Source organism: Bos mutus, chromosome 4 (genome assembly GCF_027580195.1).
Source record: "Bos mutus isolate GX-2022 chromosome 4, NWIPB_WYAK_1.1, whole genome shotgun sequence".
Lineage (NCBI taxonomy): Eukaryota > Metazoa > Chordata > Mammalia > Artiodactyla > Bovidae > Bos > Bos mutus.
In genome coordinates, this window is record NC_091620.1 from 19,631,103 (window position 1) to 19,654,074 (window position 22,972).

A 22,972-nucleotide genomic window follows, 5' to 3' on the forward strand; every position below is an offset into this window, starting at 1 on the left:
TACCATCGGCACTTGCACCTCCCTTCACACACCTGGTCTCTCTGATGGATGCCGTGATGAAGGAGAACAAAGCAGGAGAATACACAGGCACATCCCCAGTTCAACCCAGCACTACGAGGCAGTATCCTGGAGTGTAGAGGTTGAATGAATATGGAAAAAAGCAATAGTCCAGGTATGCTCTCACTGTTTACTAGTCAGGCAACAGGTGATAAACCTTTTTGTGTCCAGTGCCTCATATGCAAAATGATGAAAATAATCACATGCCCTACATATTGGTGACGGTTTAGTAAAAAACAAAAGTCCTGATGAAAGGTATATATGAGAGAATAAGCAGCTACTGAAAGAGAGAGGAAAAGTAAGTGACAGACGATTAGGGAGGAGAGCATCCTTTGAATAAACCTATCACTGTGATAGTTGTGACAGAAAGTGGCAATAACCAAATAGAAAAATGTGATACGCTTAGAAATTTCTAAGAGCTTGAAAAAATAAAATCGGTCATGGCATACACCCTGAAAGACATTTTGTGGAAATTCAGAACCTACTTGCTTCCAGATGGAATCAAACATGCTCCCAGCCACAAGCCAGAAGGGTAAAGAAAAAACCAAAAGTTACGTGCAATTTTAGGTAGCAATGAATGACATTTCTCACATGGTTTCCAAATTGGGACCTGATTTCCCCTCTCCTTCTGAGTAGGAGGCAAAGGTGAAATTATACACCACCTGCTCCCCTAACTTGCACCTGTTACTCTTTGTTTCTAGAACTTTTACAGTTTTTCTTAGATTTTTGAGTCTTTACAATCTCCAAAGAAGAAATCAAAGAGACTAATGATATCCATGTGTGTTTTTATGCTAAGTCGCTTCAGTCCTGTCCGACTGTTTGTGACCCCATGGACTGTAGCCCTCCAGGTTCCTAGGTCCATGGGGATTCTCCAGGAAGAATACTGGAGGGGGTTGCCACACCCTCCTCCAGGGGGTCTTCCTGACCCAGGGATTTAACCCATGTCTATTACGTCTCCTGCTTTGGGCAGGCAAGTTCTTTACCACTAGCGCCACCTGGGAAGCTCAATATATTCATATCTTCTCAAAAAACATGCAGACATATAATTTGATGTGTTCTTTTTCCCCCAAGAAAGGAAGATTTTGTGACTTAAATTCCTACAGTAATCATAGAAAATATTTGTAGCTGAGAGGTTCCCAGACGTTCTTGGGCTTTGTTTTCCAGAGAAACTTACAATATAATAGACAAAGAAGACTAATTCCACACCACCATAGGTCTTCACTCATTTAATCAGTGGCTCTGAAATGCAGACATAGTGCAGCATTTTTAGCATGACAAGGCAAGAATGTGTCTATTCAGCCTGAAAATAAAGCAGCTTTATCTCAAAAATGACTTGAATGTCATCAGCACCAAAGCACCCTAAGATCCTAATTAAAGTGATGCTATTAAGTGAAAATACTGCAGAAACTGTTCGTTAAAGATCACTACAGCAGCTAGTAGAAGAGGTTCCAGAATGGGTTGTGCCAGCTTTTAAAACTGAAACCTTTTGAACTTTTCAGAATACCATACTTCAAGACACAACACAACACATTTCAATGAACACCTAAGTGCAATATGTCTCAGAGGGTCCAAACCAATCACCAACCAGCTGATGCCTAAAACAGGCTACCCTGACCAGTTCCTTTTTATAAAGCAAAAAGCAAAACCAACATGCATTACCAGAGTGTAGTCCACTCTCCAATCCTGCTTTCTTCAGAGAAAACTTCCATTAAATGCTCAATGCCAACAAGATGCCAACATGCTATAGAAACTCTCTTCTAAGAAGCTTAAAGCTCTTGGCTCAAATTATCTCGCAAGTAGTGTGAGCAAGAAGATAGATAACTTGCATCAAGAAAGATAGTCTCACAGATGCATGTAAATCAGTGAAGTCAGAACACTCTCTCACACCCAGACACAAAAATAAACTCAAAATGGCTTGAAGACTTAAACATAAGACCTGACATCATGAAACTCTTAGAAGAGAACAGAGGCAAAACCTTCTCTGACATAAATTGTACCAGTGTTTTCTTAGGTCAGTCTCCCAAGGCAAAAGAAATAAAATCAAAACTAAACAAATAAGACCTAATCAAACTTATAAGCTTTTGCACAGCAAAGGAAACCATAAAACAAAAAAACAGCCTATAGACTGGAAAAAAAAATATTTGCAAATGATGCAACCCACAAAAGCTTAATTTCCAAAATATACAGATAGTTCATATAACTCAATAACAAAAAAAATCCAATCAAAAAAATGGGCAGAAAATCCAAATAGGCAGTTCTCCAAAGAAGACATACAGACGGGCAACAGGCACATGAAAAGATACTCAACATCATTAATTATTAGAGAAATGAACATTAAAACTACAACGGAGGTATCACCTCACACTGATCAAAATGGTCATCATCAAAAAGCCTACAAATAATAAATGCTGGAGAGAGTATAGAAAAGGGAATCCTCATACACTGTTGTTGAGGATGTAAATTGGTGGAGCCACCATGAGAACAGTGTGGAGTTTCCCTTTAAAAAACTAAAAATAGAGTTACCATATAATCCAGAAATCCCACTCCGAAGCATACATCCAGAAAAGACAAAACGTCTTATTCAAAAAGTTACATGCAGCCCAATGTTCATAGCAGCACTATTTAGTATAGTTAAGACAAGGAAGCAACCTAAGCGTGCATTACCAGATGACAGATAAAGAAGATATGGTACGCATAAACAATGGAATATTATTCAGCGATAAAAAAGAATGAAATAATGCCATTTGCAGCAACATGGATGGACCTAGAGATTATCCTACTAAGTGAAGTAAGTCAGACAAGGACAAATACTACATGATATCACTTACATGTGTGTGCTAAGTCACTTCAGTTGTGTCTGACTCCGTGTGACCCTATGGACTATAGCCCACCAGGCTCCTTTGTCCATGGGATTCTCCAGGCAAGAATACTGGAGTGCATTACCATGCCCTCCTCCAGGGGATTTTACCAATCCAGGGATCAAACCCATGTCTTTTCCGCCTCCTGCTTTAGCAGGCTGGTTCTTTACCACTAGCACCACATATCACTGATATGTGAAATCTAAACAATAGTACAAATGAACTTATTTGCAAGACAGAAACAGACTCACAGACACAGAAAACAAACTTATGCTTACCAAAGGGGAAAGGGGCAGGGGGAGAGGAATAAATCTGCCACAGGGGATTAACGATGCACGGTACTATATACGCAACAGAAAAACAGCAAGGATTGACTGTGTAATATATTATATTATACTATATGCAATTCCCTATGGAATTATATTCAATATCTTATAACAAGCTATAATGGAAAAGAATTTTTAAAAGGAATATACATATGTATATATATGTATATATGATCACTTTGCCATATACCTAAAACTAACACAATATTATAAATCGACTATACTTTAACAAAAAAAGGAATAAATAAATGATCATCTCAGATTTTTACTTACTCCCCTAAAACATGTGTTTCTTCCTGGGCTCCATCCCTTCCTTCCATTCTTTTCTCCACCTTCCTTTCTGCCTCAACCTTCTCCAGCAATTGCTCCAGCAGTTCTTCCTTCTTTTTTCCCTGTACCATCAGTTTTGTCCCTATCTACTGAGTCCCCATCAGCCTACAATTATGCTAGTATTTCTCGAATTAAAAAAAAAGTTTTAGTCTAAATTTCACAGTCCAGCTACCTTTTCTCGCCTTACTTTTACATGGAAAACTCTTTTAAAAGTTGTCTAAACTCACTGTCTTCAATTCCTCCCCTCTTCTCATTCACTCTTGAATCTACCACCGGAATCAATTAACTTCTGTGTTGTGAAAGCCAAAGTTCAAGTCTCAGCCTCATCTCACTGGACTCACGGGCAGCCTTGCAAACCGTTGATCACTTCCTCCTCCTCCTTAAACCACGTCCTTTATCTGGCTTCCAGAATGCCACACTGTCCTCATTTTTCTCTCACTACACTAGCTGTTCCTTCTTGGTGTCTTTGGCCAACTCCTCCTCATCTCCCTGAGGTTTATAAAGCCCCAGGATTCAATCCTTAGACCTCCTCTCTTCTCTATTTACACTCACTCTCTAGGTGATCTCATTCAGTCTCATGACTTTAAAAATACCATAAGCTAGCTGATGACTCCTAAATTTACATCCCAAGTGAGATTTCTCCCCTGAACCCAGGCCCATATGTCCAATTAGCCATAAACATTTCCACTTGAACATTCAAAAGGTATCTCAAACATTATCATGTCCAAAAGAATGGATTCCCAAACCAAGATCTTCCTCGTCCTGGCCATCATATTTAATGGCAACTCCATGCTTCCCAAGTGGCACTAGTTGTAAAGAATCCATTGCCAATGCAGGAGACATAGACATGCAGGTTCAATCCCTGGGTTGGGAAGATCCTCTGGAGGAAGGCACAGCAACCCACTCCAGTATTCGTGCCTGGAGAATCCCACGGACAGAGGAGCCTGGTGGGGTCACAGTCCATGGGGTCACAAAGAGTAGGACACGACTGAAGCAACCTAGCATGCACGCACGCCACACTACCAGCTACTCAGGCAAAAAACGTTGATGCCATCTTTGACTTCTCTTTTTCTCACAGGTTGCATTTGATCCATGAGCCAATGCTGATAGTTTCTCATTCTAAATATATCCAGAACCCAATCTCTTCTCCCATTGCTCTAGTTCCAGCCACCCTCTATGTGGGCTAGCTCCCTGATTCCATATGCACCCCCACTGTAATCTGTTATTAACTTTGCAACCCAAGTGATCCTTTTAAACCATAAGTCTAGTCTAATTACACCAATCCTCTTCTCAGAGACTTCCCATCTCATGCCATCCTATGTCTTCAAATCCTACAGGAGGTGGTTCTTCGCTGACATTGGATCCTCGACAGTGCCCGCCTTCATCCCTTCCCCCAACCCCAGCCATTCTTCCAACATTGTAATTTCTCCAGCATGCTAGCTGTTCCTCCCACATCAGGGCTGGCGCCCTATTTGGTTCACTACAGTACCCTAGGGCTTCCCTGGGGGCTCAGACAGTAAAGAATCCGCCAGCAATGTGGGAGATCTGGGTTCAGTTGGGAAGATTCCCTGGAGGAGGGTATGGCAACGCACTCTAGTATCCTTGCCTGGAGAATCCCCACGGACAGAGGAGCCTGGTGGGCTACAGCCCATGGGATCACAAAGAGTCAGACACAACTGGGCGACTAAGCACACTGTACCCTAAGCTCCTAATACAAACCCTGACATGTAAGTATTCACCAAATATGTGTTGAATAAGTGAATATATAATTTGTGTAATTTATTCATGGCATCAGGAAGGAGAACCACAGAGTAGAACACACACCCTAGAAAAAGTCACCATCCTCTCTGACATCATACCCTAGGGACCCACCTGCACATAAGTACACTCAGCTCAAACAAAACCTTGACTCCATGTGTCCACAGCCTTCAAGTCAAGAACTTTATCCAAGGAACTCTGTACCATCTTCTGGAAGTTTCCACTGCTCTCAAACCCCACTCATATCACTTTGTGTTTAGGGTCCCTAATCTTCCCAACACGTCACAGATGCTGTACCCAATCCCACCTGAGTCTCTTAGAAATCAGTGTTCAAGTCATAAGAGGACTTTTAAAAATTAACAGGACAACCAAGCTGCAGAATAACTACAATCAAGTCATGTTTGAGGCCAAGAGAATCAATTCTGTATTTTGCCACCTAGGAATTCTTCTGCTTAAACAAACTGAATCTGTTTGGAACAGAAACTCTCTTGGAGGGTATGTTTAGCATGTTAAGGTCTGCATCATAGGACTCATCACCTTGAGAAAGTCCGTTTCTCTCTTCTAAATAATGAGAAGCTCAGCACAGGGATGTTGCTGTTGCTCCTGAGTGCACTTCACTAGCTGGAGACGATCTATCTTCTGTGAAGGAGCCATTATGGTCTCTGATGCATCCCCCTTTTTAGCAGCTTTTATTGATCTGCAAGCGCCCAGCCAGCCACCACACCACTGCGGATATGTGTAATAAAAGCTGATACCGGCATGCTGCCAGCACAGGAGATAAACGTCCTTTTCTGAAATGGTAACAACTCTGCTGACCCCAAAAGATGAGATGCCACCTTCCAGTTTGAAATAAACCTCTGGATTCCTACAGGTTTTAAAATAAGTGTTTATGACAAGAGACGATTTGCTAGGGTAAGGGCGACCCTCCATTTTATAAGACTCGCATTGCTGCATAGATCACTTATACTTTTTATAATCAGTTTTTACAATTAATCTAACTCTTCAAAACTCAAGTTCAGTGTTTAGTTGGGATGCCTACCCAATGGTTACTACTGAATGTACAATCTGAATTTTGGTCTATGGTGCTTTATGCAGAGGGTCCTGGAAATCATTTTTCTAGTTTAAACTCAGCATAGACTTAACCAATATAACTCCAGGAGATACAGTGGTCATAGAAAATGTTTCCTTGATAAGAATCATTTATTCAGCTTAGTTAGAGAGCCAAGCAATGTAGCCAGATGTATATTTGTCTGCTGAAAAACAAAAGATTTATTCTACTATCCAAATGACAGCAATGGTCTGCCCTTAGTAGACCGCATAGCTAAAGGAGAAGTTCTCTAAACCTTCCCTGTGAGATGACCAGCCTGAACAACAGTCACTGCTGTTTGGGAAGAGAATCCACTTCCCAGTGACGTGGAGAGTAAACGTGTCTCTCATCCATTGTCGAGCTGGGACGCGGTGGTCTTCACAAGCAAAGATGGGTTGGTTGGCCGTGATGTCTTTCCGTCCCCAAACTGTTCTGTAGAGGATGCATGCTTTCTATGAGCAATGTTGCTCACCAACCACAATGGGGCCAGGTGCACCAGAGACTTGGAATTAGATACTGACCCTGTTTACCCAGCATCACTGACCCACGCCAGCTGGAAGTCATGAAAAGTGAACTAAGGTATGAACCAGAGAGGCATTCACAAAGACACAGTCTCTATCTTCTGGCCGTTTTCTGACCAAACTCTCCGAGAAGAGATTTGAGGAAGCTGCCCTTAGTAAACAGTGGAGAGGGAAGTTTTGACAAGACAGCCTGAAGACAAGCCTGGTGATAAACACTGAGAAACTTGAGGGAATAGTCACATATGCCAGACCCAGAGGTAATCCACGATGGGGACAAGAAATGGAGATATGGGACTTGCCTGGTGGTCCAGTGGCTAAGACTCCACGCTCCCAATTCAGAGGGCCTGGGTTCAGTCCCTGGTCAGGGAACTAGACCCTGTATTCTGTAATGAAGATCCCATGCAGCCAAATAAATACATATTTTTTAAAAGAAAAAAAATGAAATGGACCTAGCCTTCTCTTTATCCAATATGCTGCAGGCAGGGGGAAGGGGCAGGTGGTGGTGAGGACCAGACTAAGAAAAGCATGCCGAGAAGAGAAAGTGGGCAAGATCATAATGAAGAGGTCCAGTCCAGGATACGTGGAACAATCCCCACTTGAAATTCTCCTCATGTGAATCAGAGATATGGGCGCTTTAAGAAAATACAAACCTTAACAAAAGAAATAAATCAAAGTTTATCGTATGCATTACAAAGCAACTCACAGCAGGTTTCCTTTAGTAGTGAGTTTCCCTAGTCCAGTGAAATTATGGCTCTTTGTTAAATAAGACTTCCAGATTGACTGCATTAATGGAAATAAACCTTCATTCACCCAATAACTATGTATTAAATACCTATTATGGACCATGCATTATGCAAAACACTGCAGATAAAAAGATGAATAATAAGTAGTTTAAAAATAGTCTTAAAAAGGAGGGAAACATATGGGGAAACAAAATGTCACTGGTGCTAGGAAGATGTCTGTCGTGTGACAGAGGGCTAAGGAGGAAGAAGGCAATTCTCCCTGGGAGACAGAGGTGATGGAACCCAAGCAAGACTAGGAGGAGGGGCCCGTGGCTGATCCCTGAACGATAAGCAGGTGCAGGCCAGACTGAGTTGGGGGTGGGTATAAGCAGGGACAGAGGCTTCTAGGCAAAGGAAGAAGCTTCATTATCAAAGGCTCTCAAGTATCAAACAGTTCAGCCTGTTTGGGGACCAGGAGTCCTTCATCAGAGCTGGAGGAGAGCAAGCTGGAGAGAAGCAGGCAAAAGGATGAGATGGGCAGATTGCGGGCTAGGGGGTGGGGAATGTTGCCAGACCTGTGAGTCCTCACACGCCAAGACGACCTTATCGTGGACCTCTCGTGATCGACGGGCTGGGAGGAGCCACTGAAGAATTTTGAGCAGAGTGATAACATGATTAGATTTACATGTAAGAAAAATCACTCTGAATGGAAAGCATTGACAGGAGATGAGATTAGAGAACAGGAAAACCAAACAGAGAAGGCCACAAGAACACAGGTGCTGTGGACCTCACCACGGCAGCAGTATCGGAATAGTGTGGGGAGATGAGCAGCAAAGTATCAGGAGGAAAAGTGACTTCACTGCTCCGATGAGTAGGGCAAGAACGAAGAGATCTCTAAGGATGACTCCCAAGTTCCTGGTTTGGGCAAGTAGGGAGGCAGTGAGGTCATTTCCCGAGATGGAGGAAAATGAAAGAGCAATGACTGGGAGAAAACGAAAACAGGTTCTTTGGGACCTATGGAACCTCAAGCAGAGATATCTAACAGGTGAGGTGTTTGCGTGGAGGGTCTGACTGAGAGATTCCCAGTGCAATAGGTTGTGAACATCAAGGCCAAAATCGGTCATGGACGTGAGATGGCTCAAGGGGACAGTGGGGGGAAAGAAAAAGAAGTGGTACCCTGGAGAACACTCACATGGGCTGAGAAAGAAGAGCTAGTGCTGGAGAGGAGGTAAGAAACAAGACAGAAACAGACCAGGAGAGGACAGTGCCCCCAAAGCCAGAGAAGGTGACGTTTTCAAAGAGAAGGAGAGGAGTGACCCCAGCATGGGAGCTGGGGGGGAAACCCCGGGGCTAGGGCCTCAAAGTGCACTGAAGGTGAAGAAGACAAGAAAGCCAGGCGAGAAGAGAGGCCACACCTGGAAAGAACAAGGGCTGAGCAAGATGAACTTCTGTTTTGTGTTAACACATTCCTGAAGGAGGAAGTGAGGGGAAGAGGTTGAAGACACAGAGGCCAGCCCTTCCCAAAGTCACTCATCTCAGGAAGGGCAGGAAGAGCATCCTTGCAGAGCACAATGAATAAAGCAGCTCATCCACATGGGACCTGAAGATGCAGGCCTGCCCAGAACGTCACATGGGCATCTCTTCAGCCCTGTGGTTACTGAAATATGAGCATGAAAGTTATTCTGCTCCAATGCCCCTGAAATCCCCTAGGACTTTCATGACCCCTAGTAACTTCAGGTCTGGATCTGGTGCTTGAAAAGCATTATCAGGTGAAAATGGGACCCCTGCTGTAATTCTGACGGGCCTGTCCCGTTCCAGCTGGAGCTCGTATGGCGTGGGAACATACCATTGCTCCTGGCTGAAGTCACCCGCACAATTCTAAGAATATAATTCTGACTCCTTCCTACCAGTGCTCAGCTTTTTCTTTCCTAGTTCACCTGAGGTCCTCCCGTAGGGTCCACAGGGCTTCCCAGGGGCTCGTGCTCAGTCTATGGTGGGCTGTGCTCTCTCTGTCTCCATGCCTTAGCTACTAATCTTCAGTGTCTGATTAAGTTCATTGGAGGGAGGGCTTTGGTTTACCTTTCTGGCCCTTAGAGCGCTGGGTTTTTCTCCACAAGCTACAGGAAACCTGCAAAGCAAGAATTGATGTGCACATTCGTCTCTATCTCAGAAATAAGCCATTTTAAAGCCTTGGCTTCCTCTTCTTACACCACATCAGAAGGGGGGAAAACCTTTAGAAAGGTTTATCCTTTCTAAACCCTTCCCCAGGAGCAACTCTCAGCACAAACTGTTTTAAGGGTTACCTGATTCTCCTCTTTGTTACTACTTACAAAAGTCAGTCACAGACTGACTCAAAGTTTTCCAAGAATTTTCTTTAAAGAACCTGCCTCCTGAACACTGAACAGTAGAGTCTGAATAAAATGTCAACTTTTTTTGATCAGAACAGCAACAATCTTTCAAATAGCTTCAGTGTGCATGCATACGTGTGTCCCATTTGCCTCAGATCTGTTTGTTGTTGTTGTTTTAAGAAATAAAATATTAATATCACAGATGATTTGAAAGCTCCATCCCAATTCCATTTCCTTCCTTGTCCTGAGAAAGATAAACGTCATCCTTCATTTTGGGTTTATCAGTCACATGCATATTTGTATAAAAACAAATAAACCATATCTCATGTTATCTGATCTGTTTTTGAGTTTCATATAAATGACATCATTTCATTCTGCACCCTGATCCTTTCACTCCAATTTCATCTTTCTCCACTTGGAAACACGTAGGTCTAGTAGATGTCTTTTAAATATACAGTGGTAGTTTCCATCATATGAACAAACCATACCTATTATCCATGTCCCTATTAATAATGAACACAAAGTTTTTCCTTTTTGTTGACTTATTTATTTTATTATGATAAGACAGTGCTGCCGTGGCGACTCCTGGGTGTGTTCCATGGACTCATGAGTGTGTACAGCCTGGGGCAGAAGTGTCAGGAGACAGGGCAGGTACGTCCTCAGCCTCGAAAGGCATTAATTAGCATACAGCAGCACAGGAGCCCGGAGCTTCTTTAAGGTAAAGATAAGCCTACCCCATCTAGCTCTAACAAAACACCCCGGAGCCTTGGGGAATAAGAGTTGTGTCTGCCTAGATAGAACTGCTATTACAAATATGAAGAGAAATGGAGGGCAAATCTGAATGAGAGATTGCTCTAGAGCAAATAAAGTGTCCAACAGAGAGAGCTTCAGAATATAGAACAGCAGGGCTTTTTCAAACGCAGGAAATGATATAAATTTATGAAGATGACCTAATATAAAGTAAATTGCCTTTTCTTGGCAAAATACTTGGACGCCAAAAAAATCAATTGAAATAATTCAGATACTGCAGTCCCCCATAAAAGCAGCAAATCTGTCAAACTTCTCTGAATGCCAACAGCAACCTCCGCTCAGAATAAACATCACCTGTAGAAGATTCCTAGTGACTCCTAGAATGGGCCTTTAAACATCATCTCTGTGTATACAGATTTACGAAAAATAAACTTTTTTCATCCTTAAATCACCTGTGTGTTGCCTGACATATTTATACTTGCTGGTATTTTAAAATATTGCTGAACAGAGTATCTCTGATAAGATTTCTTAAAATCTGAGAGCAATAGCTGCTTTTTGGGAGAAGAACTAGGTGTCTGGGGGACAAATGTGGGTGGAACGCAGACTCGACAAGTATTACCTTATCATTATTAATTAATCACTTTTCACTGAGGCTCAGACTTCATTTTATCAACCCACAGATAACCTAAGTACATCTTAGGACCAACTGTCCGCTTTTTGGCAAATCTTCCCCTAATCGCTCCAGAACTCAAGAATCACTCAGGACCTCAGCACATAAATCTCTCAAAGAACCAAACCTGGATCTCCAAAACATACAAACAGCCCATCCAGCTCTATATCAAAAGAACAAACACCCAATCCAAAAATGGGAAGAAGATCTAAACAGACATTTCTCCAAAGAAGACACACAGATGGCCAAAAAGCACATGAAAAGATGCTCAACATCACTAATAATCGGAGAAATGCTAATCACAACTACAATGAGGTTACCACCTCACACTGGTCAGAATAGCCATCATCAAAAAAAAAAAAATCTACAAACAAATGCTGGAGAGGGTGTGGAGCAAAGGGACTCCTCCTACACTGTTGGTGGGATGTAAATGGTATGGAAAACAGTATGAAGGTCCCTTTACAAACTTAAAATAGAGTTACCATATGATCCAGTAATCCCACTCCTGGGCACATATCTGTACAAAACCATAATCTGAAAGGATACATGTATCCCAATGTCCACTGCAGCACTATTTACAATAGCCAAGACATGGAAGCAACCTAAATGTCCAATGACGGAGGAATGGATAAAGAAGCCATGGTACATATATATGATGGAATATTATTCAGTCATAAAAAATGAAATAATGCCATTTGCAGCAACATGAATGGACCTAGAGATTATCATACAAAGAGAAGTCAAAGACCGATATCATATAATATTACTCATTAGTTAGTTAGTTCAGTCGCTCAGTCGTGTCTGACTCTTTGCGACCCCATGAATCGCAGCACGCCAGGCCTCCCTGTCCATCACTAACTCCCGGAGTGGAATCTAATTTTTTTTTCAAAAAGTTACAAATGAACTTATTTACAAAACAGAAGCAGACTCACTGACAGCAAAAACAAACTTATGGTTACCAAAGAGAAAACATGGAGGAGGGGGATAAATCAGAGCTTGAGATGAAAACATGCACACCGTTACGCATAAGACAGATGAGCGACGTATAGAACAGGGAACTCTATCCAATATTCTGTAATAACCAACATGAGAAAGGATGAGAGGAAAAGAATCTAAGAAAGAATAAATATATGTGTATGCACATATATTAGTTCAGTTCAGTTCAGTTGCTCAGTCATGTACAACTCTTTGTGACCCCATGGACCACAGCATGCCAGGCCTCCCTGTCCATCATCAACTCCTGGAGTTTACTCAAACTCATGTCCATTGAGTCGGTGATGCCATCCAACCATCTCATCCTCTGTCATCCCCTTCTTCTCCAGCCTTCAATCTTTCCCAGCCTCAGGGACTTTTCAAATGAGTCAGCTCTTCACATCAGGTGGCCAAAGTATTGGAGTTTCAGCTTCAACATCAGAACTTCCAATGAATATTCAGGACTGATGTCCTTTAGGATGGACTGGTTGGATCTTCCTGCAGTCAAAGGGACTCTAAAGAGTCTTCTCCAACACCACAGTTCAAAAGCATCAATTCTTCGGCACTCAGCTTTCTTTATAGTCCAACTCTCACATCCATACATGACCACTAGAAAAACCACAGCCTTGACTGGACGAATACATATTTATATGTGGGACTTCCCTGGTGGGTCAGTGGTAAAGAATCTGCCTGCCAATGCAGGAAACACAGGTACCATCCCTGGATTGGGAAGATCCCCTGGAAGAGGAAATGGCAACCCACTCCAGTATTCTTGACTAGAAAATCTCATGGATAGAGGAGCCTGGGGGCCTACAGTCCATGCAGTCATAAAGAGTCGGACACAACTTAGTGACTAAACAACAATACGTATAACTGAATCACTTTGATGTACACTTGAAACTAACACAACACTGTAAATCAACTATACCCCAATAAAATTAAAATATTTTTTTAAAAAGAACTAAACTTAGGGTTTTTGTCAGTCTTCTGCATACTGCCTGTTTTCTCTTTGAGGACAGGAGCTATTAATACCTGTCTCACTCAGGATCCTCCAGCCCCAAGTAATGTGCCTGAAATAGCTGGAACTCAAAAGGCATTTTTAGAATAAACACAGAGAAGTGTTCTTTACCATACAATGGTTTTTAAATGACCCAAGGAACATATTCATTATTTTTACTTGTTTTATATACTGGTATTCTTGAAAAGTTTTGTTTAGCAAAAAGGTACAATCCTCGAAGGCATTTCATTGGAAGGCCTATGAGGGCAGATATTTTGCCTGTTTCATTAACTTTTATGTCCAAAACATACCTGAGTCAGTGCCTGACACATAGTGGGTGCTCAAAAAATGTGTGGAATAAATGAAGATCCTCAGTTATGAAGTATTCTACACACCAGGAATCCAGTTCCTTTCTCTATTACGTTTCTTAATTCTTTTAATTAATTTCTTTATTTTAATTGTGGTAAAACAGAGTTAGTGATGGACAGGGAAGCCCAGCAAGCTGCAGACGATGGGGTCCCAATGAGTCAGACACGACTGAGTGACTGAACTGATATGAAACATAAAATCAATCATATTAAGCACTTTTAAGAATACAGTTCTGCAAAGTATGGACACCAAGGGGGAAATGAAGAGTGGGGTGAACTGGGAGATTGGGATTGACATATACACATGACTGATACTATCTATAAAACAGATAACTAATGAAAACCTACTGTACAGCACAGGAAACTCAACTCAGTGCTCTGTGGTGACCTCAACGGGAAGGAAATCCAAAAGAGGGGATATGTCTGTAGATATAGCTTTGCTGTACAGCTGAAACTGATACAACATTGTAAAGCAACTATACTTCAATGCTGCTGCTGCTGCTGCTAAGTCGCTTCAGTCGTGTCCAACTCTGTGCGACCCCATAGACGGCAGCCCACCAGGCTCCCCCGTCCCTGGGATTCTTCAGGCAAGAACACTGGAGTGGGTTGCCATTTCCTTCTCCAATGCATGAAAGTGAAAAGTGAAAGGGAAGTCGCTCTTAGTGATCCCATGAACTGCGGCCCCACCAGGCTACTCCGTCCATGGGATTTTCCAGGCAAGAGTACTGGAGTGGGGTGCCATTGCCTTCTCCCTATACTTCCATAAAAATTAATAATAAAAAAAGAAAACAGTTCTGTACTTTTAGTACATTAAGTACATCCATATTGTCATGCAACCAACACGACCTTTCTCCATCAAGTTTTTAGATTTTTTAACCTCAATCTGCAACATAGCATTTTAAATCATCAGAAAGAGAGATGGTGAGTTTTTATTACACAGTCCTAGATTGGAACAAAATGAGCTGCTTCGTTTTCCACCTCTTCCTTTTACAAACTAGCACCCTGCCATGATCCTTTCTGCAACATCTCCATCTCTCTCAATTTGCTCTTTCTTTCCCCTGCCTCACCCTGCTTTCTTTTACCTCTCTTTTACCTTCTCTCAACCATTTCCCCATTATTCACCCTTTGTCACCTACATTTTACTTTCTCATCAAATGTGAAAGGGTTTGACATTCATACAATCCAAACCCACTCTTTTATACATGAGGAAACAACGTCCTTTAAAAGAATGTATATGAAGATCATGGCATCCTGTCCCATTACTTCCTGGCAAATTGATGGGGAAACAGTGGAAACAGTGACATACTTTATTTTCTTGGGCTCCAAAATCACTGCAGATAGTGACTGCAGCCATGAAATTAAAAGATGCTTGCTTCTTGGAAGAAAAGCTATGACCAACCTAGACAACATATTAAAAAGCAGACACATTACTTTGCTGACAAAGATCCATATAGTCAAAGCTATGGTTTTTCCAGTAGTCATGTATGGATATGAGAGTTGGACTATAAAGAAAACTGAACGCCAAAGAATTGATGCTTTTGAACTGTAGTGTTGGACAAAACTCTTGAGAGTCCTTGGACTACAAGGAGATGAAACCAGTCAATCCTAACCTAAAAGAAATTAGTCCTGAATATTCATTGGAAGGACTGATGCTGAAGCTCCAATACTTTGACCACCTGATGTGAAGAACTGACTCATTAGAAAAGATCCTGATGCTGGGATCGATTGAGGGCGGGAGGAGAAGGGGACGACAGGGGATGAGATGGTGGGATGGCATCACAGACTCGACTGACAGGAGTTTGAGCAAGCTCCCAGAGTTGGTGATGGACAGGGAAGCCTGGCATGCTGCAGTCTACAGGGTCTCAAAGAGTTGGACACAACTGAGCAACTGAACTGACTGACTGACTGGATACATTGTCTCAAAAGCAGCAGACATCCAGTCAGTTAGAATAAACGTGCTGTCCACTCATCCACCAACTCATGCACAGCCTTCTCTCTGTGTGTATTTTTGGGGGTAAGGAGTTATAAAAGTATCTGCATCTGAATGAACACTTGTGACTCTACTATCCAATGTCTAGACGTATACGTGTGTGTGTGGGGGTGTGTGTGTGTGTGTGTATGAAGAGTCTAATCTAGAGTGTGTTTAGGATTCTGCCTGAAGGCCTAGGATTACCTACTAATAGCAAAGAGGGAGGAAATATTTTTAACTGACAATCCAAAGTGGAATATAGAATCGATCCTCTAATTGATCCTTACCAACCCTACAGTAAAAGAATAAATAAACTGACCTCTGCAACAGAAATAAGGCTCTTGACTTCATTGGCCCAATAAGAGAGCTCACCCCTGAGTTCCCTGACCAGATGATTCCTGATCCAGTTGAAACAGATGTGACCTCCTGCAAAAGAGCCTGATCCACTCATACATGACAATGAACTTGGGAAACCATGAGCTGGAGTATAAGCTCCCTGAGGACAAGAACCACATGATGACTTTGTTCTCCCCCAACACACATGTAACATACATGCACGGAGATGCACACCCTATACAGATATCATGGGTTTTGTATGTATGTGCCTGTGAGCAGGTAAAGCCTCCAGATATTATGAAACCAAAACTAATAGAACTATTTATTCTTTGGGCTTATTATTTCATCTTCCCCTTTCTGCTTATCAAGGGCGAAGACATTTCATAGAATTCACTACTGCATGTTATATTATACACTGATTAGCTCGTTAGATGTTATTTTTATTTCATCTGTATTTATTTATTGTCTCTCTCCACTGCCCACCCCACCTGGAATATAAGCTTCTCCACAATGCCCAGTCTCTAGACCCTCAAATATTTGTGGAATGAATGCATATGTCATTCATTTCTATAATCTCAGCATCTACCACAGTGAAAAAAAAGAAAAAGAAATAAAAAATTACAGCACAAAGGTGGATGAAATTCTGTTGGCAGGTCTCAGGGCCAGGTGAATGTTTTGCTTTGAAATGACCTTCCTCTCAGTGCTAAGCTGAAGACTTCCAGCAGGTCTCACCTTTGTGAACTCTAAATTACTTCCTGGTTTTTTGTATCTTTGAAAGAGCAAGTTTATTTTTATTGAAGAATGGTTGATTTACAAAGTTGTGTCAGTTTCAGGTAAACAGCAAAATAACCTATTTTTTTTTTTAATTTGGGGAATCAATACACCAGCCTCTTCTCTACCCACCGCACCCCCCAACACACTCTATGGCAACAGTAGAGTGGGGTGTATAAGTCTCCAAACCCAGAGCCAGAACTCAAAGCCTGACACCTTCATTTTCTTATCATGAGAATGTGACAAGTTAATGGAGCTTTGTGTGTCAGTTTCCTCAACTGTAGAATAGAGATAAATAATAAAAATACCCACTTCAGCGCAGTATCATGAAGAATAAGTTAGCTAATAAACGTAAAACTTAGAAGAGTACCTGGCCATCAAGTTTGATCACTATTAATCAAAAGTAATACTATTAATAAATAGTAATAGTATTACTTTGGCTGAGTGCCGAAGAATTGATGCTTTTGAACTATGGTGTTGGAGAAGACTCCTGAGAGTCCCTTGGACTGCAAGGAGATCCAACCACTCCATCCTAAAGGACATCAGTCCTGAATATTCATTGGAAGGACTGATGTTGAAGCTGAAACTCCAATATTTTGGCCACCTGATGCAAAGAGCTGACTCATTTGAAAAGACCCTGATGCTGGGAAAGATTGAAGGCGGGAGAAGGGGACGACAGAGGATGAGATGGTTGGATGGCATCACCGACTCAATGGACATGAGTTTGAGTAAACTCTGGGAGCTGATGATGGACAAGGGAGGCCTGGCATGCTGAAGTCCATGGGGTCGCAAAGTCGGACACAACTGAGCAACTGAATCGAACTGAACTGAAATACTATTACTATCTGAAATGATGGCCATTAGCCACATATGGCTGTTGAGCATCTGTAATGTGACCAAGGGAGTGCTTTTTAAATGTATTTAAGTATGATTATTTTCAGTTTAAACAGACACATGTGGCTGGTGGCCACCCTATAGGCAGCACTGCTACAGGGGATCTCAGTTCACAAGCTCCTTAATGCAGTCCTCGCCTGCTCTCCAGCTCCTGGTCTGCTCCTCTCCCTCGCCCCATAAATCAACACTCACAAGGCCAAACGGAAGGGTCACACCTCCAAGGCTGGGCCTGTGCTGGCCTCTTTGCCTGAAATGCCCTTCCTCCCCAGCCGCCTCCAAACTTCCTGAAGATCTTGTTCAAATTTCATTTCCTCAGGGCAACTCTCCCCAACTCCCTCCCTTCTGACCTCATCCCACTGCTAACACAATGAAGCGTCACCTTCTCTGGGTTTCTCTGCATCTGTTTCTGTCAGTTTTGTTATCCCAGACTCATCACTTACTCTATGTGATACTAACAGAACAATGGGAATTCTAAGGACCAGTCTGTCTTTGTTCCAGTGATAGGGGCCCATTCGCTAATACCTGTGCAGTAAATATTCGCTGAGTCCATTATTAATCTGTGAATATGTACAAGGTTTTATTAACACAAACTTTAGAACACTGACTACCACTCCATAATTATTTAGGTCAAGTTCTCCTATAAGGCTTATTTTCAAATAATAAGGAAGTTCTTAGCATGTCAGTTGAAGGTCTACAGATTTCAAGCCGTATCAACATAACATTTCAGTACTAACCAAAGAATCTGAATCTTCCCTGGAACAAACTCCTACCTGTGTTTGCTCCTTCTAACAGTCTGGAAGTCTCTAGGATTTCAGAAACTGATCCTGCCATTTATCTGTCCCCAGTGCTCACAGTGACTTACCAGGAAGACACAGATGAAATTGAAATGAAAGAAGACGAGAGGACCTGATTATAGACACAGATGGGAATTCAAGGATAAGTGATCTTTGCCACATCCTCTACTCAAATCCTACCCTCAAGAAGGAAAAAATTAAAATCTTGTCTAACGTGAAAAATAACGATTGTGGGTGATATGTATCTATTCGTTGACATGTGTTATCCAAAACTGTATTCTGTTGCTCTTACTCCTTAGCAAAGCTTTTGCTCAAGAAATCTCCCTTGTTAAATTATGAAGCCTCTGTTGCAATATTAAACTGCCCTGAGAGTCACACTGGTTCTTTTTCCTATCACAATTTTCTGACTAATCCTTTATTTGGATTCCCACACAGTGTTCCAGCAATTAGAATAAGCTTTTGATGGATACATTTCTGGGAACCTAATTTGTATGAGTTATTTCCCAAGTACCAAGCATCGAGTGGATGTATTTTACAAATGATTATCTTTCCAGCCCTCCAGGAACTTATGGTTCAATAAGACAAACAAATAAATACACAGTGATCAGAAACGTCTTCCTGTGGGCACAGTCATGTCAGCAGGGCAAGAAACGGATTTCAGAAAGCATATGAATCCAAAGGACTTTGTCTTCAAATCAGATATAGATTTGATTTTTTTTCCTTATTAATTATGTGGTATTATTGTAAAATGCACAAACAGCATTTTCTAATGTAATGAACACTGACTTAATAAATGATTGAGTTCTTTAGGACTCTAGGATAAATCTCTAATTTTCACATAATATTGACAGATTTTACATAGTCTTTTTCCTGATTTCCCTTTTCCCCTGCCCAACACATATCTCCAGAATTTTAATCTAAGATGCTTCCCAAAAAACCAAAGGTCTAAGATAGGTTTTGAGACTGCTAATATACACCGTGAGGTAAATATCTTTCTCTACGATGTCTTAAATTTAAACAAAAGATATAAACTTTTTTTTTTAACTTCCTGCTAAAATCTGCACATTAGAATTGCTTGTGAATTCTCCTAACATAAGACGCACTTATTTCCACAGTGTGTCCATCCCTGCTGAGAAAAAGCAGATCTGGCTTTCAAAGATTATGTTTTGAGATTAAAAATGAAGATAGTGACCTTAAGTCTTTCAAGATTTGTAAGTCTGGCATGCTATCTATCTCAATAATACCTAACAAGGATGTCAAATGGATAGAAATGGCCATGGTTAAGCAGGAGCTTGCTGCTGACAGTGATTGCTGTATTCTGGGTGATGGGAAACAGTGTTTCCATTAGTTCAAGTGACATACAATGCCCTGCCAACTCGAGGAATCAGTGTATTCAATCCCCCTGCTGTGCCCTGTCCATTTTCTGTTGCTTCCATTCAAAAATCAGTCCATACAAAGTCAAAATGTTGTACATTCTTCCCCTATCCCTTTCCCTGTCGCTGTTTCCAGCTTCACCGGAAGAACATGTCACTATGGTAACCAATCCCTCTGGTGCACAGACCAAGTCAACCTTTCTAGTCCGACTGCCAAGCAGAGTAACATGGAATCAAAGCTCTCAATGGAGCTACCAGAAGTCATGAATTCCAGCCCCCTTTTTCTTAGTGGGGTTAACCAATATCAGGCAGAAGGATACCAGCCTTGTTCCACAAGATGTTCAAGAAAGAAAATTCAAGAATGTCCTTCAGCAAGTCCTACCAGTGTTTATTAGTCGTTATTAACATGAATCCTTCCTCACGTTTCCGCTAACTTCCTATCATTCCAATTTTAATGAAAGCAGAAAATGACACATAAAGTAACATTTTCCTGAATCTGAAAATTTGAAAACTGTTACAGAGTCAACCATTGTCAAAATCTATTTTGCTTCCTCTTTTTTCCCAAACCCAAGATGCTCTCTTCTGCAAATCTCTTATATCCTGTACAGTTTGACAAAGTTGTAGAGCTCCAAGCGGGTCACCCTACTTTACTAAGAGTCTAACCATGAAGCAGATGTGATGTTTGTAATAGTAACACATTCTTAACAAAATCATCTAAAATCCCTAGTCCTTTCTACAGAAGATGCAGAACAAATACTAAGATGGATTCTCTTTCTGAACCTACCCACCTAAATCTGAGTGGCCACCCAAACTATACCCACTGTTTGTCTTTCTTAAACAACTGACTTTTTTTTTTCAAATTAATAGTTTTTTTCTGATCCACTTCAACATTTTAACAAATCAAAGAACATTAGTTTTCACAAACAAGATTTTAAAATAGCAGCAACCCTGCACTGTCATTATTAACATTAGGAAAAACTACCTCATATGGTAGCCACAAAGACTTTTCAGACAACAACATTGTTTTCACCTTGGTATTACCATTTAACAGGTGAAGAAAATGCAGGGGGTGGGAGGAACTCATGAAACAGCACCACAACTTCCAGGGTGCAGCTATCATTAATGCATATTCCAGCACGCACATTCCCTTCTTCAAAGCAATATTACTATACATCCAAACAATATTTCAGTGAGCTAATGGAACAGGATGCTCCCCAAAGTATAAATCATGCAAGATCTACAAACTGCATCAGATGAGCAGACTTTAAAAAATTTTTGTGATCATATTAAAGTATCAAGTAAATTTTTATCATTAGCAAATGCAGTTTGTTTTCTGCCTTCATATACTCTGGATATTTTTTCTACAAATCTTCTGAAAATAGTATTTTTTTTCTCTCTTAAGTACCCCCTCTGGTGTTAAAGGGGAAAAAAGAAAAAAAAAAAAAACACCTACTTTCGTGTGCTTATTAGATCCTGCTAATATTCAATGTGCAGGAGACATTTTTATCAACCACTCAAAAAGACAGATCAAGAATTGTGGTGTGCTGCTACAAGTCAACAGGCTTTGGGCTGAAATAGGGCCGGGGCTGTGATTTATTGATGTTTCTATGACTAGTGCCCGCATTATGCCGGGCAGAGTATAGCACTTCAACATTTCTGGCATGAATAAGGCCTTCCCTGTGAGATGTTTCCCCAGTTGCCTTTGATGAATCAGTTCAACACGTAAACCAAAGATTAAAACTAAGAGCCTGTCTACCCCGACGTAACACTCTTAAAGTGTTTCATTCCTCTGTTAACCGCACAAGATTACAGATTCCCTTCCTTTTCAGAGACTACTGAAGCATCTTCCTGGGTTAAAACCCCTGGACCATGACATTCTATCGGAATCCCATCAGACAAACGCAAGACCAGAGGCTAAGTAGGGAGAGGTAAGCCTCATTACGAGCTGTTGGGAGGCAAGATGTGGCCACTTCAAGGCTCAGCCGAGCCTGGATAACCTGACCTCCTGATACCAAGAGATCTGAGAGGCTGCGGCCGGGCGAAGGCAGGAGAGGGCAGCCGGGCCTAGAGGCGCGCGGCTCTCCGCAGCGCCGCGCCACGCCTCGCCTCGCCTCTAAGCGCTTACCTTTCCGAATCAAGGCCGCGATCTCAGGGTCGAAGCCTTGTCGGTGGCACTTCCTCCAGAGGCCCATGTTGGTGGAGTTGTACTGCCGGCTGCACTCGTCGGCGGGGCTCATGGCGAAGAGTTGCCGGCGATTCCGGGCCCGGAGGAGCTTGCCCTCCCAGCGGTCCAGGCGCGAGCGGCTGGCCCGGAGTGGCAAGTTGTTGTTGTTGTTGTAAATGAAGCCGGGGTCGATCCGGCGAGTGTTGAAGGCCTTGCACCTGTCCCGGTGCTTCCTGGCGTCCGTCTCGTACCAGTGGTCCGAGCATATGGCCACGGCCAGCATGCCGAGGGCGCAGAGCGCTAGCGAGAGGCCCGTGTAGAGCAGTAACCTTCCGGCAGCCATGCCTCCGCTTCGCGGCTACACCTTGGGCATGATCCGCCGCAGCCTCGCCTTCCCTCCGCGCGCCCGGAACAAAGCTGCGGGCGGCCGAGCCGAGGAGGGGACGGCAAGGGGACTCCGCAGCGGCGCCCCTCGGCCCCTGCCTGCTGGTGAGCAGCCCAGGGACTGCAGGGGATGGGGGCGGGCAGCGTAAAAAGTTCTGATCGGGAGAAGCTCCGGCGATCGCCTGGGCGTCCTCCCGAGCAGGCGCAGCCTCGGGCGGCGGCGCGCCCGGCCAGACCGCCTCCCGCCCCCTCCCTGCCCCGCAAGAAGCTGCTGCTCAGAACCCGCCGCGTCCGCAGCACTCAGCCGGGTTTCGGGCGACACTGCCCTCGGGCCGGAAACTAAACACCAAGTGCCCTCCGCTGCGGTGGGACTCCTGGGCTTTCTTTGTGCAGAGTGGCGGGACCCAGTCGCTTGGCTTTCTTGGGAGAGGGGGTCTATCAGGAGGAGATGGTAGGCGACGGGATAAATTGAATCACCACGATGCGGCCGGCCAGCGCAGGAAACCTCCAGATGCCAGGGTAG

The 22,972-nt window shown here is 42.7% G+C and overlaps 1 protein-coding gene across 2 annotated transcripts in view; it reads right to left on the reverse strand.

Annotated features, from left to right (window-relative positions):
- Positions 1 to 22,629, reverse strand: part of TMEM178B (transmembrane protein 178B) — a 414,662-nt gene extending 392,033 nt beyond the window's left edge. For both annotated transcript variants that reach the window (XR_011463945.1, XM_005901070.2), the window contains exon 1: positions 22,027 to 22,629. Coding sequence is in view for 1 of the 2 variants with exons in the window: in XM_005901070.2 (XP_005901132.1) it covers positions 22,027 to 22,408 (382 nt within the window). In the remaining variant the exon portion in view is untranslated. The remainder of the gene's footprint in view (positions 1 to 22,026) is intronic.
- Between the last annotated feature and the right edge of the window lie 343 nt (positions 22,630 to 22,972).